Below are 20,222 nucleotides of genomic sequence, written 5' to 3'. Positions count from 1 at the left end.
ACGCATATTGAACGTCCTTTTCACATGATTTATTTACCTCTGATAGTTTCGGCCTGATGGGCGTTCCTCAGCATTGCAAAGTATAAATATGATATCGATACAGAATTGACCATCCCTACAGGACATAAATACTGTTACTATAAATACATAATTCCCCTTACATAAAATGGCCATGGAAATAAACATTCATGTCAAGTAATGAGATGTAAGGCCCACATATTCTCATCCTTTGTCTTGGATTGAATCCTTCCTGACGCTTCATTACCTTCATTACTTTCTCTTCCTACAACTAATATCCATCTCAAAGAAAATGCTTACGATAGTTGAGAGACTGCTCTCTGGACTTGGATACCAAAAAGAAAAGAGAAAAATCTGATCAACAGCCAGTTGCTGGCAGAGCGTTGTGTGCATACTTCCTGCATCATGACCTGGCTCCGCCAGAGAGCGGTTGGTGTTAAAGACCAAAATTGGTGCGCTGCAGGTGAAGTTGGTCTGCGGTGTGGAGCGGTCCATGCCAGATCCCTGACAACCACTCCAGTGCTCTGCACCACAGTCATTCCTCACCCTGTAAGACACACTGCTGACACTGACAGGCCGCTTCTGTCACACTTATCGGGCAGAAACATCTGGCTCAGAATGCAACATGATGTACGAGCACACTGCATTGACATGAAATAAAATAACACACTCAAGGTACACAAACAGGCCCCTCTTACATTTTTGGTGCCCTCTGGGGACTTCAGCCCTGTAGGGGTTATCTTGGAGCAGGAGGAGGCCTGGCATTAGCCCCCCCCCCCCTGTCACACACACACACACGCGCACGTGCGCAAGCGTGCTCACCTTGCCCTTAAAAAAAGCCTTTAATAGCCTCTTAGATGTGGTCAGATTAGCTCAAATCTCAAAAAGAAAACGGGATACGACCTTGAAAACAGGCGGCCTATTAAATGAGCATCTAGAAAAATAGGTATTAAGAATCACCTCCATTTGTGGCTGCCTACCACTGCGGGCTGGCTGAATCAGCCCTTTGTGCCCGCCATACCCAGATGTGAGAGGGGCTGCTACCAAGCACACGCTCACAGGAAGTCTTTTTACAGGTCCGACGCTTGACTGAGTCGCTCTGTAAAAAGCCCCCTCTCAGTATTGACTTTGTATTTTTTACCATTTTCCTCGCTGAAAGACGATCCCAATTGCCAGAGTTCGTGGCGCACTTTTCGGCACTGACTGGCGAATGGTTGCCCATCACGTTGTTCTGACTGCAGCTTGTGATGACCGGAACTAAGTGAAAACGGTCCGTTCTGGCATGTGATCTTGAGAAGTAAAGATTGTAAGAATGCAATTGTTTTTTATCGTTTTAACTCGTAATCTATAAGTATAATTTAATAAACGGAACTAGACTAAATCCAATTATTACGCTAAACTGAAAGCTTATCTTTAGATGGTCTTGATCCACCGTCCTGACCACATAATCACATAACTCGTGTCTCACTGTCTGCCTGCCCTACACTCTCTAACCCTGGTTGTTCCGAGCTGTCTGTGTTTTGGATTGGAGGGTGCTGCGGTTGATCATGGCAACTCCATGACACCAACCTGCAAGACATGCAGTGAAAAATAAAGTTGGATCCGGGGACTTCAGGGCGTAATCAGTCAAATACTTGGGTTGTATCTTCGAGGGTAATCTGGATGGCAGAATGATGGCCTACAAAGTACTGGAAAAGGTATTGGAACTGAGAGTTGGAGCTGAAAGTAGATTTTTGAAACTGTAGGCTACTACTTCTATGTCACGTGACTACCCAATGGAACAACCTGGTAATTTCTTTCAAATTTACAGTGAATTTGAAGACGTCTATGTCTTGAAATGTGTATTTATTTTACATGAGTCGATCATGTGTTTGGGCATGTATTGTTGTGTGTATGAGGCAATGGAAATAAGTCCTGGACTTTATTGTGTTATCCTCTTTAAGTTTTTACTGTACTGTATGTTAATACTTTTCACACAAACTAAACCAAATTGGGGGTCCCTGGCACAAACTCCTTTAAAATGGGGTCTGTGGGCAAATAAATACACATCACTTTGTGGGTTCTTGTCGACATGAAAATGTTTGAGAACCACTGCAGCACTCTCCTGATCTGCCAAGCCAAACATGACTACCTGACCTGGCTACGCCTGCCTGCCATTCATCATGTCCAGTCTCTGGTCTGTCTACACCCTTCTCCCAACTTCCATTCCAGCCCCCGTTCTGAAAGCCGTAATGCCCACAATATTGTGTGAAAACGATGAGACAGCATAGAGGAAGTATAAAGCCTTATTTATTTTCTGTATGGTCTGTCGCTCACCAAATTTAACTCGGACGGATTGCGTGGCATATCTTACTTGAAAATCATTGTCATTTTCAGCGAGTGATATTGTATACGTTTGACTTAAACCAGAATACTTTGGCTGGTTTTGTTCAGTTCCTGCAAGGGTCCACTTCCATGGTTCACTACACACCATCACTGAATCCTGCAATTTGCTCCTTTTAATTGTTGGTCCCAAAGTACCTCAGTGGTTCCTGTGTGACACTAGTATGTCGCTGTTAAAACATTCCCCAACTCCGCCGGGACTGTAGTTGAGTTCCGCCTGATCCAGAAAAAAGGCCAGGAATTCCAGCTTTCCCTGAAGAAGAAAAAAAAGAAAATAAAAACTGGTCACTGTTAAATGAACTTTAAGGTAAACATGTTAAACTGTTGGGCAGTGGCACAAATTGACAAGGAGAGTAAGGTTTGCGTGTGCGGGTGGGGTGAGGAGGGGGGGGGGGGTGATATAGGGGCGTGGGTGAGACAATGTTGAGCTGGGAGAGACATTTTCCACACGTGTGGCAAATTTGTGGAAGTTAGTACCTAAGAAAACATTCTGACTGAGCCAGACCTTGACCTGGTCTGGTGTTGAGTTGAGCTCCGGAGGTGAAACCTGCTCATTTCCTTATACAAGGAACACCCCCTGTGTGTGTGTGTGTGTGTGTGTGTGTGTGTGTGTGTGTGTGTGTGTGTGTGTGTGTGTGTGTGTGTGTGTGTGTGTGTGTGTGTGTGTGTGTGTGTGTGTGTGTGTGTGTGTGTGTGTGTGTGTGTGTGTGTGTGTGTGTGTGTGTGTGTGTGTGTGTGTGTGTGTGTGTGTGTGTGTGTGTGTGTGTGTGTGTGTGTGTGTGTGTGTGTGTGTGTGTGTGTGTGTGTGTGTGTGTGTGTGTGTGTGTGTGTGTGTGTGTGTGTGTGTGTGTGTGTGTGTGTGCATGCGTGCGTGCGCGCTATCCCATATCTCAGTTTCACTCACGTATAAATTGCCACCCATGCTTTCATAGATGTGTGTTTTTCTGGTAAACCCTCTTAAAGAAACCAAAATCTCATCAAAAACAGAATGGGAATCAATGAAACCCACAAATATTCATGTGGCCATCCACAGATGGGAGTCCTCTCACACTGCAGATGGATTAGGCTGTGGATTTTGGTCCCGAGTTATTGAGACGTTTCTCTTTGCCTCCTGCGGGAGCATCTACCACCCTGTGAGTGACCCCAAATAGACCGCCAAGATGGACACTCCCCTGGGAGTCATGTTAGGCAAACAGAGGTGTAACTGACCAGTAAAAACAGGATGCTGACAAACCCCGGTAAACCAGGGTCATTAGTCAGGTCTCAAGTCATCAGCTCTCTTTGCTGTTGTAGCCTCACATTAGCAGCCACAAAAACATGCTGTCAAAAAGTGGTTTTAGAATACTTATTATTATTCTTTTACATTATGTTCAACTTGTGTTAGTATTGTGTTGTCCACCTTGATATCTGTTATACATTGCAGAATTTGAATGCCAATCTGAAGGTGTGTTCACATTATGAGAGGCGATAATATTCTTGTATCTTTGAGTGATTTTGGTCACTGGGACAAAATTCGCCTGTTCACCTGTTTTACCCGAATTCTAATAACAAAGTTTTAACAGTTGTAGGTGTTAAAATAAGAAAGTTTGAGCTGAGCAACCACATGTTCTATTTAATGACTAAAATAGAACTCGATTGTTTAGTAAAGTGGTGACAGCATGACTAAAACACACAAACGCACACTGAGTGTGTGTGATTTTCTCAACCCCGGCTGGATGCTCTCCTACGTGGGACGACCAAGGAGGAGCTTCCGCTAGGAAAGACGAGACATCGGACTAAATGGAACACAGTTTGTTAACTCAAAGACCAACTCAGGGGGTCTTGTTACTTGCGCAATCATACTGTATAAACCAGTTTAAAGATGGGGTGACGTGATTTTTTTCCACCGTAAAACATGATCATCAGGTATTATAATTATATAAGGAGGAACAATTTTTTCAAAAAAGTGTACAGTATTTGTTAAAATGACATTTTTATGTGAACACGCCCACTAGTTAAGTTTGCCTGGTGGGTGGTGTTGGGAAAGGGATGATATTGTGATGTCACTACTGTATATCATTTATTACATTAGCACTTTTGACTGTCAAGGTTTCAGCCTACAGGAAGAAACCCTAAATACAAAGGGAAGACATCGCTGCAAATAACTACACCAAGGGGTCTAATGAAGTACTGTCACCTCATAAACACATGAACATCTGGAAAAAATCACGGCACTCCATCTTTTAATTTACCAGTGTTAATTTAACTCTGAGAGTTACAAATATGGAACACCTTTTTTTCCCCCGCCATCAACCACCATAGCTCTGTCTTGTACCTATTGTGGAAGTTTGAGATTCAGCGCAAGCGAGTTTGCTGTTTGGTGAGCTGTTGGTCAGTGACAGGATAGCTGAGGTTGGACACAAACTATTGGCACTCCGTTCAAGTTGCAGAACGCTTGTCTATAGATATGCCTCTGTTCTGGTGAACGTACCTCGAGACAGGTCAAATGCAGCCAGGCTGTTAACTAAAACCAATACACTCGCAATGCGTTAGGAACGTGTGACAGCTTGTAGATTTGCTATTTTCACTATTTCTGAAATTCATAATTATTATTATAATCACATAAATGTGATTACTGTATTTATAAATTACAGTATTTTGCCATGTATTGATTAAATAATCCTTTTCACCCTCTTTGTAGGACATTCCTGCAAACTGCTGACCAAGAACATGGGCATGCTTGTAATCAATGAAGACACACTTGATGTAAGTATCAACACCTAACATACCACTTGCCCAAAATCTCTATTTTGGGCAGTAATGGGCACATCATTATTGGACGAAAATGTTATTGTAAAATGTGTATATGTTGTGAGCTTGTAGATCGACTATTTATGGAAAAGACATTTGATGTAGAGGGGGAGGGGGGGGGGGGGAAGCGGTCCAAACATTTTCTATATAAGAGAGGGGCTTTTATGTGTTCGTGTGCACGCATCCACCTGGGTGACGGCAGACTGCTGGGTGAGTGCTGGCGCTTTGGCATGGGGGGTCAGATCAACATATGGAATGATTTCTGTACTGGCCATATATGGAGCGTGTCTTGAGTGTACTGGGTGTGATGCGGTCAGATCAACATATGGAATGTCAGAACAGGTCAGCTCCATAATGGAGATCTAAGGGTTTGCTGGCCGGCTCCATATATGCAGATCTAGGTGATGATCCAGTCTTCTCCATGTATGGTAAGGTTAGATGAGGTCAGTGTCGTGATCTTCATGGAGATGGCCATATATGGTGGCGTGACGTTTCACAAGGCGTGATGTCACGAGGCGTGACCATATATGGAGGCATGATGTCACAAGGCATGACCATATATGGAGGTGTGATGTCATGAGGCGTCACCATATATGGTGACGTGACACACGGAAATGCAAACCTACGGTCGCAATAAATATTTGAAGACTACTGTATATCTTTGAAAGTCTGGTAATAGAGAAGGGAAACGTTTCTGGAAGGCTATAGGCACAGAGCCAGGACACGACATGCCTCTTTTCCAAGATGAACAAAACCGGTGTGAAAAGAAAAGAAACTGGCCGCAGGGACCCTTACACCCACATACACACACAACCAAAATCTGCCTTTAACATCTTTTAAAACATCTAGCAGAGCCGTCTGTTTGATCCCTAGCGGTAGAGCCTTGCCTGTTGACACTTGGATCGAAAGGGGAAACTCTTCTCGTTACTCCCAGTGGCGAGGAGTCGAGGGATGGGAGCCGCACAAGAAGAAGGAGCTGCAAGATGGACGGAGAGTGTTGGACCAGGAGAAAGGCAGGGCAGGGCAGGTCGGGGTGAAGTAGATGGAGATAGGGCAGAGGTGCGTGCGTGTCGGTGGTGGGGGGGGGGGGGGGGGTGATGATGGACGTCCTTCACTCTGTCAGCCAGTCGTTTAACGTGATAAATGGAGTGGAGTTAAAATGTTTGGGTCAACGCATTCATAAAGGCACACGGAACAGGTCTTTTGAAATGTCAGCTCCCATTCTCCTGTGGTTACGCAGATGCTTACATAAGGCTCCTGGTTAAAATGCGAAGAGAGAAACTCTCCTCCGACGGGGATGGAAGGAGGGGGTTGGAAGGGGGGGGGGGGAGGGGGGCATTGAACAGGGGGCCAGGCAGCGGTGCTTGGAGTCTGGAGGGCTCTCGTGTTGCGAAAGAGAGTAATTGGAGCATGTCTTCCCCTCTTGCTGCTGTGTTTTGAAACGGTTATCAAAGACTGGACAAAGTTTTAGATGGCTTGAAAATGCTTGAGAAAACGGTCTGTACTAAATCTTGGCAACTGCTAAAGACGCAAAGTGAAAATGGTTCCGCAAATCATGATTCGGTTCTTTGCTGAAATTTTGTTGTCCACTCAGCTAATGTAGTCATATGAACAGGCAATGATGCTAAGAAAAGATTATGGAGCTGTTCATTATTAGTAGATTATGTAGTGTACACATAGTGGATAGGTGGGCAGGTCCATCCTACTATAAATGCACCACATCTCTGTATGTGTGTAGGTACATATAGGTAGGTACGTACGTATGTCCATCTGTAATCCACGTAACTCGAGAACTTCCCAGCCTCTGCCTCAGCCAATAGAGGGTATGCGCATGCTTAAAGTGAATGTCACATTGAGTGGCAAATCGAGTGGCAAAGCAACATGCAAAGTGAGTTTAACATGGTTTAACGTTGTTTAATGCAATCAGATAGGACTTTTCTGTTTGGATGTATGGATTGTCATGGCCAGAAAGTCGTTTTTTGCCACTCAGTAGGCATTCCTGCATAACTTCCGGGTTTTGTGATGATGTCACGCGCATACCCTCTATTGATTGCCATGACAACCCCACACCTGCCATTTGATTACTTAACCAGTCCACTTTTCACAGTTTTCTTTTGTCAGTTTTCACCGTTCAGACACAGGCAGACAGAGATCTCCATATGGGACACAGACAGACGGTTGAAACGGGTGCTATGGCAACGGATATTGCTTACTAGGTTTCCAACTTTCATCGTTCCCAAGTAGGGAACGGAAGTAGGCCGATGGCCGTCGGGCATACTCAAAATAACCAAATTTGTTGGCATCAAAACTGCATGCAAGTGTCTGCAATGGCTGCAAATGATGAATATTATAATTCTATCAAATAATATCTCATAGGAATCAAACAGAGCGAGTGTAATACCTGCAGACGTTCTCTGTCAGTTAGCCTGCCTGCCCATACAAGCTCCTGTCTGATATTGTGCTTGTTGGGGCTTAGTGGGGTCCAGGAACTGTACAAATGGAGCCAAATGGTTACAGGTCATTTGTGTACTTAAGAGTTATGGGGGGGGTCCTTGAAATTAAGAAGTTTGAAAACCACTATGCTACACTAAATGGAACAAAGCCTTAATTAGTGATATGATAAGACCTGTGAAGGAAGAGGCCCAATTGCATAGAGGCTATTGTATCCGTTGGCCCAGTCTCTCCAGTCTTTTATCTCTATGTGAGGCTTTGAAATTATATCTCACTAGATTTGTTGGCCAGGAAAAAAAAACATTGGAATACCTTGTTTCTCAGGCCTTTTTGGAAACTGCATTAGTCTATGTTGCGCTATTGCATTGTGATTAATTGTGGAGCAGTATTTCACCATGGTTAGCTTAGAGGTGATCACTTTTATTTATTTTCGTTTGACTCTTTGTGTCTGATCCTCTACAACAGGTGATGTGTGTGCGTGTGCGCCATATTCCCATCTAAATGTAAATTTGAACTTAATTTGGTGGATAGAAAGAAATCATTTAAAATGCTTGTTATGTGTGTTTGAAGTTTGTACACAACATAGAAATCCTTCGTATTTCGAAGAATGCCGCAACATGTTGAGTTAGCGCGGTCATTCACCTCGACCCAGGTTGAAATGCCTCTTTGTGTGCCGCTAAGCCTGCACAAGACGGATGATGACATTATGCCCCTTCTAACATCCAACATCACCGTCACGAGTGTCCCGTCCTGTTGGCCATATCACTCAAGATCTAAATCAACAGTGGAGCTCAATGGTCTTCATGGGAAGCTCTTACGGAGGCCCGAAAGTACGCCACATACCCTCTCCCAAACCAAACACTTGTGAGTCACATACGCTAAACTGGCCATTATAGCCATAACAAAGAGGCTTTAGGAGGAGACATGTAGCATTAGAGTTAAAATTCCTCAGTGGAAATGATGGGGGAAATGAGCACCCTACTTGAGGAAATGGTTGTTATAGCACACTATGCTTATCACAATACATGATTGATAGATTGCACTCTAAACGCAATGACAACCTTTACATACAGTACTGTACTTTCCAAATATGGACTAAAACCACACCAATGGCAGATGTTTAGATTTTGATGCTGATCCCGATTTTGGAGACTTACTTACTTACTTAACCATATTCAAATAATTGATCAAATCTGTAAGCTCACAACGCATCATATCACAACACATCGAGAGCTTGTACTGGCACCTAATAAGTGGTTAAAAAGTTGTTAAAACAGCCTACCTGACATCGGTCGGACTACAACAGTAGAGTTGATGCACTTGACACACATATAAAGCTTCTTATATCAATTATGCAATGGATAGTAATGGTCAAGCATTTTGATTGGTCAAAACATGCTTGACATCTTTGCTCAATAAAATTTTCCCCTAGGTCTCATCAAAACTGAGAAATACCAACACATTTCCATCGTAACGTTATGTTGCTTTGCTAGGTTTTTGGAATCTTCACTGTGTAAGGATTTACAAACTTTCTCATTTTCACAGCAATAATACAATTATTTTTCACATGCGCGCACACACACACACACACACACACACACGCACACAGACACACGTGTCACACACACACACGTGTCACACGCACACACACACACACACACACACACACACACACACACACACACACACACACACTAGCTTGCACCAACCATGGCTGGCTGTAGTCATGTGGAGAAGTCCTCACAGCTGCACTTCTCTATGGCTCATATGCCTCTCACTGTGTCCCTGTCTCTCTCTCCACTCTTCTGTCCACCCCTCCCTTTGTCTTGTTCTCCATACTCGCCATTTCTCTCACTTTTTTTCTGTCTCGCTTCGTGAAATGTGAAGCTCGCCTTTCCAAATATTTCCTTTAAGCTTGGATTTCAGAGCGCTGTTATGCCAAGCGAGGATTGCCTGGTCCTGTTGGTACAATCAAACTGCTCCGAGGTATCTGACCTCCACACCGGGCGGAGGTCCCCCTCCCCCCCTCGGCCTCCTGTTCACGGCCATCAAGTCGGCCAAGATTTCATGATGTTTGGTGTCTTGTTTTGAGCATCTGCATTTCAGGTGCCGGTATACCACTGGGTATAACACAATCTAGAACAGTGGTTTTCAACCCTTTTCATATCGGGGCCCATTATATTTTCTGCATGTCCATGTTGTATTGATGATGTTGGTACCATTAGGAGAGAGAACAGGCAAAATAACAATTCTTCTACATTCTGTAATTGTGTAGACTTATTGTGAATTAAGTAATGCATCTTTAAGAGCGTAAAATGAAGCCAAATGGGGTCATATTGGTTTCATTTTATGCTCTCAAGAGTTAAAGATCAATAAGGGTCCATTTGGTTACCAACTCTCCATCATTTAGCTGGGGACCACCTGGCTGGAACCCCCTCAAGGACCACTCACTGGTATTGTACATGCATTCCCCTCAAACCTCACATGGCTGATACTGTACACACTCAAACTTTGTGGTTTTCGTTGTGTTACCATCGGCTTTTCCTCACCTTCTTCTGCCACGAAGGTGACCTTGGGAAAGGCCATAACCTCCCCTCTCGCTCCTCCAACAGAGCTGTTGAGGTGACCTTGGGAAAGGCCATAACCTCCCCTCTCGCTCCTCCAACAGAGCTGTTGAGCGGCCCCCGTGCCATATTCTCACGGTGGCCATTTTAACCCTTACATCATCAGACAGGCATTGCCATCTGGGCGAAATGTTGTTCTCACCCTTCCGGTTATCCCAGGCTGTCCTGATGCGAGGAAGGATGCTGATTTGGGGCTTAATCCCGTTCTCATACTCATATTTATAGCTTCTCATCGTCACTTGTCATCGCAGCTGTATTTAAAATGTATAAATATGATCTAACTGCTGAATGAGAGCCATTCATCTGATGAACCTCAACTCATTTGTCCGAGGGAAAAACATGGACAGCTGCTATTCTGTAGCAAAGACCAGGCTTATCTCTTTAACAGCCCCTGTTGATTTGAAAGACTAATAAACAACTGGACCTGTGAGAATGGATTGATATATATACAGTAATGGTCTGTATCATCTGTCTGTAATTTTGTGCCACATTGTGGAGTACTTGTTTAGTATCTGTACCTGGTTGTCTGCGTATTAAAGTAAAGCTTCATCCTCAATCCAATTGATCTTATCTGAGGAGTAAAAGTACCCTGTCGTCTTTGTATTTCTCAGTAAAATGTTGACTCTGCAAAATGTTGACGTCAAACGCTGGAAAGTGTTGTCACCGCAACTTGCAAAATTAATACAGTATAAACACCACACAGATTCCCAAGGTGAAATCAATACCAGCCATGCTGTCACAGCTGTTAATAAAAACATTACCAGTTGAGGAACCATAGTTTTCACATCAGGGGTTTAATTATGGTATTGCTAAATTCAGCCGGATTACAGGAAAACTATAGCTTTAGAACGCACAGGAATCCATCGGAGAAGCTGAATTAAATTATGTTGCATTGTTGCTGCATCATACGTTATGCAGTTATTATTTGAATGAACCATCAAGCTGGTCCTAATGGAGCAAGGCTCCTATGTATGTTTCTTTGTATTTTATTATATTCCATCATTGTGTGATATTTTGTTATCTTACCCAATCTGAATTGACTTACAAAACACAAATTAACTTTTCCATAATGTGAAGAACAACACTGTAGTATTACTGCACTAAAGCATTCAATATAGAAGAGGACTGAAAGCTTGAAAATCTCAAAGATGGTTATGGCTTAGTTAATGGCATTATACCATAACGTATAGTTTATAAATACACACTCAATAATTCCCTAAACCTCTGTCTTATCGATACAGGCAACCAGGGAGACTCTCGGTTACCACTGTGGCATGCTGGGAGATGCCCTCTACAAGGAAAATGACTTTGCCCTCATCATCGATGGAAAGACCCTCAAATACGCCCTCACGTTTGGAGCACGACAGTACTTCCTGGACCTGGCGCTGTCCTGTAAAGCAGTCATATGTTGCAGGTAAGGGTTGGTCAGTGGAATCTGTGAAACTATTAAACATTTCTGCTTAAATCATTTCATAGAATCACAGCCTTTTAATGCCAAATGGTACAAGAGACAATCCACCATTTCATGTCTCTCCAACAAATACATAGAGGGGGGCAATATACAAATGCAATATAGATGCAGGACTAGGCCTCAAAATCTGGAACATCAGTTGTTGCTTTTAAATATGAATAGAAACATATTGGTGGCATTAAAAGGTGGACTTCAACAATATTTTCTCAGGAAACAGATGGCTTAAAATTATGTTTTGTAATACACTTACGTCGTTAAATGGTAAATGGTGCATTTATATAGCGCCTTTATCCAAGGCGCTTTACATTCACACATTCATACACCGATGGCGGCAGAAACCATGAAGCAGAAACATCAGGAGCAATTAGGGGTTCAGTGTCTTGCTCAAGGACACTTCGACACCAACTCTGGGGGAGCCCAGGTTCGAACCAGCAACCTTGCGATTACCATCCAGCCACTCTACCCCTGATCCACCGCCGCCCCGATGGAAGTTTTAATAAAAGCATATACAGTACATGTATCTACGTACACTAGCTAACTGTAGCCTATATGATTGACAAATGACTTGCTCCAAGCCTATGAATGGACCGCCATATTACATTTTGGCTAAAAATATTTTTGTCAAAAGGGGAGCATTCATTTTCTGGGAAGTAAAAACATATGGGCATTAGAAAAAAGATTCGAAACAACTTGAGGAAAGGATCAGAGAGGAATAGGGGCCTTTTGTAGTAGTTCCTTTATCAGTACCTGGACTTGGACTTCTTGCCTCCCCCTAGCACTTTCCTTTTTTATTTTCTATGTATTTCCCCTTTTTCTATTGTTTTTATACTGTGCTAAATAAATCCAATCAAATCCAGGTACTTACTGGGTAGTATTGGGTCGTGTTGGCCCACAATAATGACTATTAATTCTAGTATCGGTGCATCTCAGAAGCAAACTAGATCACTATTAGATAGCTATTAAAAACAATATTTATGTTGAAATTAAGCCATTTGTACAGCATCATTAAGGGTATATAGCAGCAATATAATTATGGTCAATTAAAATTATGAAGGTGCGCCATGTTGACCACCCCCAAGCTACTGTATGTAAACACTTTTGCTCAAGCGACCATGACGAAGTCTGGGCCCCAGAATTCTGTGCCATGTCCTTCAAACAATAACAAACTTACAGCCAGGTGCCACCGCCATGACTCAGTGCATGACATAAGTGTTATGCTGTACCTGCCGTCCTTGGTCCTGTCTCTCACTCCTTGTTCACTGGCAGACCCGAGCCAATGAATGAGGTCTGTTTAACCATGAGAACATGACGATAAACAGTCGCATTGGAATCATTTCCAACTTGCGAAAGGTTGACGTCCAGTCTGTGGCGCACCAACCACCATTTCTCGAGGAGAGGCTTCACTGTACGTATTATGTATCCATTATATCTACTCTGCGGATAGGAAGCTGTGTTGCAGGAGGCCCTGAGGCTTGCTGTCACTGAGGCGGAGAAAGAAAATACATTGTGAAGTCCTGTGATGGCCTAGTGGTAAAAAGACCCACATCATCTGCCTGTTTCCTGGCCTATAGTACTGAATCCTGCTTCTCTCCTGTGGCTCCCCTGGGCAGTTTCCTTCTCAGCTTTCACACTGTAATCTCACTAATGAAAAAAAAAAAAGAACTCAAAATGTTCAAATGCATAAAATGGAGGAGTATGAGGACGTTTCCAAATCCATCACACATTGACTGGATCAACTTCACGGGCCCAGTCAGGGAGGTTAAGTTGGTCAGACAGGGGTCTACAGGGAGAGAGTATGAGACAAGGGGAAGGGGGGAAAACGTATGTCATCTGCAATTACCCTCCAGAAAATGAGATAAATTGCTTTGGGTACTAATGCCTGAAGAAAATATTTCACAGAAGGCACCCCCTCGTGTCATCCACCTACCCAGAGGCAGTTGTATGTGCACACACACTGTTGGCACGCCTGACTGTCTGCCGGCCTGCCTCAACCCCTGTCCTCTGGTGTACGAGGCAGAGGAAGAGTTTGGGGGTTTGCAATAACGCTGATCTCATGACTCTGATGGCTCTGAATAACAGTTTATCTAATGTGCACCTCAATTTGCTCAATAGGGGGAAAGTCTGAAATGGATTTTCCTGTGAGAAAATTGGTTTTAATGTATCCTGGCTCCACAATATGTGTAGCCTGTATTGTCTGCTGTCCATAATTATGTCTGTGGCAGGTTGTCCTGCTGTGGTGTGGTGTTGCTGTTTGTGCAACAAGTCAATATACATTTAGCAAAGCTATCAATACATATATGTGTCTCTCTGCATTAAAATCACCAAGACAAAATCCCCAAAGTTATGATTCAGATTCTAATCAAATATCCAGTGCCACTACACTTTTGCAGGGATCAGTACATTATACAGTACACCCTTCTAATACCATCTATTACCGTTTACTTTTAGTGATTTTCCATTGGCTAATAGTACCCATAATAATATTATCCCCACTCCTTGGGGTGTTTTTGTCACTGTATACTGTATGTATAGGCTATGCACATATACGTGGAATTTGTCCTCTGTATTTACCCATCCTATAACAACTAGGAACAGTGAGCAGCACTTAGGAGCAATTAGGGGTTACAATAACCACTCGGCTATGGCCGCCCAACCCTTGGGTCATGCATGGTTGTTAACCACTACTCTTCCCTCACACCTTCGATCAGACCAGTATGTCTGTCATAGTGTCTTTGTACCAGTCTCTGTGTCCCTGTTGTGCCCATATGGAGATCTATGCTTCTGTCTGCCTACCCTTGTCCCTTTTATGCCCATATATGGAGATCTCTGTATCTGTCATACCTATATATGGGCATATCGTGTATGTTTATGGTTATGTATGATTCATAGTAACATGGCCGTTTTCCTGTCTACTGTATATTATGTGTAAAAGAGTGAGTTGTGGTGTTTAAGTTGACCCTTTTAATTCCCCTTAGCCTCCCTCCCCACACGGATATTGATACTGAAGAATAAATCCATGCCTTTCCAACTCATTGATGTGCAAGCTATTAATACGCTGGAACAAGACCATAGTGAATCAAGTGCAATGTAAGCAGTTATCCTTCACATGCGTTTCCATTTGTGTCTGCTTCTCCCCTGTAGAGTATCTCCTCTTCAAAAGTCAGAGGTGGTGGAGATGGTGAAGAAGCAGGTAAAGGTGATTACGCTGGCCATCGGTGACGGCGCAAACGATGTTGGCATGATCCAGACAGCTCATGTTGGCGTGGGGATCTCTGGCAACGAGGGCCTGCAGGCAGCCAACTCCTCTGACTATTCCATTGCACAGGTGAGGAGGATGGCAGGATTATATAAAGTGTGTGTGTGTGTGTGTGTGTGTGTGTGTGTGTGTGTGTGTGTGTGTGTGTGTGTGTGTGTGTGTGTGTGTGTGTGTGTGTGTGTGTGTGTGTGTGTGTGTGTGTGTGTGTGTGTGTGTGTGTGTGTGTGTGTGTGTACTGTATATAAAGTATATTTCACTGACAGCTGTTTAGATTTTTTTGTAGCACTAGCAACTAAGCTTAGGGGTTGTTCTCCGAATTGACGTCGTTCACAGTCAAATGTTCTGCTCTTCTCGCAGAGAGCTCTTGTTACTTTATTGGTACTGGCGGTAGGAAAGGTCTTTGAGAGGTCTTTGCTGAGTTAAAGACTGCTCTGGGGGATTTGATCTTCATCCAGTAGGAGTATGTGTGGTTCCTGATCAGTGTACAAACAGTCACTCCAACTGGTGCGTCTGGAGATTCATACTTGGCAATAACGGGTTACTAGGAGGGTGTTTGCGTGGAGCATGCTGGTGTGTGTTGACGGAGGGCCAAAGTGTCAACATCTCCATAAACATCAGGATTTCATGTGCTTCAGTGAGTCGTCTGGGCATCTCTGGTGATGTCGAACACAGTTATAACAAAGAATTATGCTCTTGTGAAATCGAATGAAAGCTTTCCAAGGAGCATCCTCAGACAAGGCCTCCATCGTTGCTTCCAGTCATCCCGGTTCTCCATACATCTGGCCAGCTCGTTTGTGCTTTGCACGCCTGTGTCTTTCTTGAGTACATCCACATATGTTAATGGGGGACATCCTCGTGACCAGCAGCGCATGTCCGACCACTGTTCCCGCATGTCGGATCGTTGGTCCGTCGGATCTGTGTGTGCATCCCGATCACACACCAGTGACACACAAAAGTAGCAGATTCACAAGCGCCACGTTCAGCTTGTAGATCTGATACTTTTGCTATTTTTGAATTTTAGTCCTGAAAAGTAACCGTTTTGGACATAATGGGTTTCCACCCTATAGAGAAGACAATGTGTCTGTATATTATTTTTTTATTTGTTTTTGAGGGATAGATAGTAGCCTGACAGGAAATGGGGAGAGAGATTGGGGGGTGACACGCAGTAAAGACCGCCTGGATCGGGAGTCAAACCTGCAGCACACTGCCAGACTGAAGGGCTTCACACACCGTCTGCGAACGCAGCACGTCAAAACAGCCGCCTCCGTTATTTTCAATGAACCTATCCCACACCGGCGGCGTCCGACGCGCGCTGACGCCTCGCCTGACGCTCCGATAGAAACCAGTTCTATTTTCCAGGCGTTACCGCGCGGCAACGCCTGGGCCGCGTCACTGCGCACCCGGTGTGTGTTTGAGCTACCAGCCAGGGTGCCTGGACCGCTGAGCCACGGCCCAGGCCGTGTCTGTATATTCTATTCAGACCAGGATCCTCCATGTTCGCTAACGTGAAAAAGTGATAAGGTGATAAATAGTGTGCGTAACAGGAGAGCAGCGTTGCTGCTGCAGTGTTGCTTGCTGCTGCAGCTTGATACAGGTGAGCTCTTGCACCTGCGGTGATGTCCAAGTCCCCACTCTGCTCCTGATAAAATTCTATGTAAACACATTCTTCTATCCCTGCAACTAGTATCTCTGAAACTCAGAGTTGATACGCGATACTACATAAGCAAGCAGAACTGTGCCAGTAACAAAGGACCATGGTTCTCTTATATCATGTTCTTTTTCTTGCAGCGTGCCGGCCTTCGCTTCATGTGTGTGCCTATACTACAGTATATAGCCATAGGGCTTGAGAATACTAGAAGTCAGTGGTAGACTAAAACATAGTACATTCCATGTACTCTGGCGTCCAGTTACTCTTACAGTGACTTGGGTTTGTCTTAAGTGGCCCCTTCCATCCGCATGACATTTAGAGAAGTGTATGTCTCTCAAATACAGGCAGACTCACATAATCCGTTTAACTTGTGTTCCTGTGTTGGATTCAATTACATTGCAGACTTGTGGTGTTTTCCCCCTTATTGGTGTAATGGAGTATTACCTGTGCAAGTTGCCGCGCTGCATAATAAAATCAGTCCTCCATGTTGTACGGCTTGTTTATCTGTTTCTAAACCGATTCCCTCTGGTTTGTATGATATCATTGTGCTGCAGCATTAAATGTCGCACTGCAGTAGTTAACTGCTAAACCTGTTGCTAACCTGCTTTTCTAACATGGAGAACTGTACCCTGTTTGTTTTTTACAATCACACCCTGCAACATTAGATGAAAGTTGCACTAGTGTTGCTTTATACTTTTTTATTTTTACACTATAACATTGAGCCCTCTCTATTTGTTAAATAACATATAAGAATATACAGTACAGGCAAGGTTTAAATGATATTTTTACTCATCCCTTGTCTTATATAACATGTTGCAACATTAGGTGCCATTTACACCACTGGACTTAATCTGGACGCTCCCAGATTCCGAGTTAGACACAGTTGTCTTAGAGCTCTCTGGTATCTGTTTAGCTGAAGTGGAGGCTGGAGAGAGAGGGGTCCGGTCCCCGGCGCCTCTGCTGTCTGTCTGTCATCAGCCAGACTCTGTGGTAACTGGACTGTTTGATCCCACCACACCAAGGGTCAGACAAACAGGAGGCCACCGCTCTGCTTTCATTCTGCCTAAAGGAACACTACAGCCTTCCCCTGCTGTTCCATTGAAAGACACGCTGGCCTTCAAATAAGCAATGCTTCTACCTAGACGTTTTCTTTTAAGACTTAAATAGAGACCTACTGTGTTCCTCTGGTTTCATGTTAGAACGTTTCTTGTCGTTGCATTGGAGTACGGGAGGATGAATGTATTGCTTAAACGCTTCTGCGCCCACAATCATACTGCGCTTTTATATAGTCTGCTGGAACTGGAAGTTACTATGAAAATGTTTGACTCGGGGGAGCTGCATTCTAATCGCAGCTATCAGTGAGAGATTGCACTGAAATATGATTTACGCCACAGGCCAAATGTTAGGATTATCATAAAGCCATTATGCTATCCCTCTATCCCTCTCTAAGCCCTGGGAGACCAATACCCCCACCACTCGCTCCCCTTTTCAGCATCTTAAGACCAGGCTGGGTCTGGCAGAGTCAAACTGTGACTAAAAATGCCTGGAATGCATCAGTGTAGACCTTGCCCTCGACTCCCCTGCAACCTCTCTGCTTCCTGCTGTCAGTGGCGATACGAGGGTTGTTTTCTCTAATCCAAAAGTTCCTGCTAACACTACATTGTTCCAAGGAGGGTTTGCCTGCTTCTCAGATTGTATGAGCCAGTGTTAATTTCGACAGGAACATTTTGACATAGTTTAGTCAGTCTTTTGAGTAAAATTTCATTTCGTTTTAGTCATACATGAAGAGTTATGACATACTTGAAAGGTTTTAGTTTTAGTTGACTAAATGTCATGAGATGTTAGTTGTCTCTGTATGTACTGTTGATTTTGCAGACCAAAAAAATAATTTGTCGTAATGGCTGATTTTACACTTTTACACAGAAAATAGCCGATATTCAAGATGCCTTGTAGATCTGTTACTGTCAGACTTTAACACCCGAGCACAACCAAACATAAAATGATCCAGCAGTCATCATAGTTTAGTTGTTTAGTTATAGTTTAGTTAGTTTAGTTATGTTTTATGTACATAGTGAAACGTGATTAACTTGCACAGTCACATTTGATGTTTTACATTCTTCCTTACATCTTTGGAAGTATATGATTTACTATGATGGGAGGGGGGGTACGAGGATAGTCCTACGATTGGCTTAAAATTGACACTCTTAGACAGTATGGGTCAGCAGAATACATGAAGTATCTTCCATACAACTCTAATAGTCTTGGATATTTCCTAAAAGTTAAAGCCTCAATCTGCAATTTCGCGCAAAATCACAGATTTGTACAGCCTAAGAGTAATTTCCAGCCCTGACATATTTGTTTTTGCATTAATAGCTGTGGTTGATTAAGTACTAGCTCACAAGGTTCTTCTCTTTCCTACCACTCAGTTCAAATACTTGAAGAATCTTCTGCTGGTCCACGGTGCCTGGAACTACAACCGCGTGGCCAAGTGCATCCTGTACTGCTTCTACAAGAACATTGTCCTCTACATCATCGAGGTGAGTCTCAGACAGTCTCTACGGATGCCAAAAATTCATGCTAAACACTGAATGGAAAGCATTGGGAATTTTCTGCATGACATGATTAAGTAAAAGCAGGGATTTCCGTATTGGAGTTTCCATGTTTGTGTTTCTGGTGACTGGCCTTGCACACATTACCTGCCAATTTGTGTGGCTCCTTGCGTGAATGGCTCGTGTGAGCTCACTCTTTTGAAATACATAGACAGGAGTGTATGCACGTGCTCGCACACACACACACACACACACACACACACACACACACACACACACACACACACACACACACACACACACACACACACACACACTCACACACTCTAGTAACCTTAACTGGAAGTTGGCCATTTAGGAAATCCCTGCCAGTTATTGGAACACTGAAGTATAGATGCACACAGGGAATTGAGGTACTCGAAGGGTGTGGCTATAGCTTGCATGCAATGGTACAAGTCTCTTCATGTGTGTTGGTTTTGTACTTAATTAAATTCTTAGCCTGTTCTAAGTATGTAGACAGCAGAGGCAGCCAATGCAGGATACAATTCAGGCCAATAGAAATTAAGAAGGATTTGGATAAAACCAAATCATTAAAAAGCTATTTGCTATTTGAACATAATTGCAATGTTCGGATGCTTCATTTTTTTTATATTTTAATTATTGCGCGGCACGCAGAGCAGACAAGGAGTGTATCTGCTTTCAATATGCTCACAATGTTGATATGCTGCTGGCTGCTTTTGGGTGATTTGACTAGTGGAGTGGCAGTCTGGCGTTGTTCTCCCCTTTGGCAAAGTGGTCGTAGCAATCCTTTATCACCTCTTTGAACAAAACTGCTTCATAAAACCAATATTGGTGTAATATAAGAAAACTTCTACAAGTTATCATTCCCTGCTTTTACATAGAAGATATAGCGTGTTTAGCAGGAGCGTAGCCATGGGAAAGATGGCCCACCCAAAAATAAATCATATTTTTAACTTTTTTTGCATTCTTTTTAATAATGAATAATGTAAAAAAAAGAAAAAAGACACTTGCA

At 43.4% G+C, this 20,222-nt stretch overlaps 1 protein-coding gene across 4 annotated transcripts in view; it reads left to right on the top strand.

Annotated features, from left to right (window-relative positions):
• Positions 1 to 20,222, top strand: part of atp8a1 (ATPase phospholipid transporting 8A1) — a 152,626-nt gene that overhangs the window by 91,241 nt on the left and 41,163 nt on the right. For all 4 annotated transcript variants that reach the window (XM_083786146.1, XM_083786147.1, XM_083786145.1 and 1 more), the window contains 4 exons: positions 5,081 to 5,145; positions 11,507 to 11,679; positions 14,878 to 15,061; positions 19,067 to 19,177. In XM_083786146.1, the coding sequence (XP_083642272.1) occupies positions 5,081 to 5,145; positions 11,507 to 11,679; positions 14,878 to 15,061; positions 19,067 to 19,177 (533 nt within the window). The remainder of the gene's footprint in view (positions 1 to 5,080; positions 5,146 to 11,506; positions 11,680 to 14,877; positions 15,062 to 19,066; positions 19,178 to 20,222) is intronic.

The sequence above is a fragment of the Protomyctophum parallelum genome, assembly GCF_964188405.1.
Source record: "Protomyctophum parallelum genome assembly, chromosome: 16".
In the NCBI taxonomy this organism is placed as follows: domain Eukaryota; kingdom Metazoa; phylum Chordata; class Actinopteri; order Myctophiformes; family Myctophidae; genus Protomyctophum; species Protomyctophum parallelum.
Note: the sequence above shows the minus strand (reverse complement) of the source record. Positions and strands in the feature narration are given on the sequence as shown.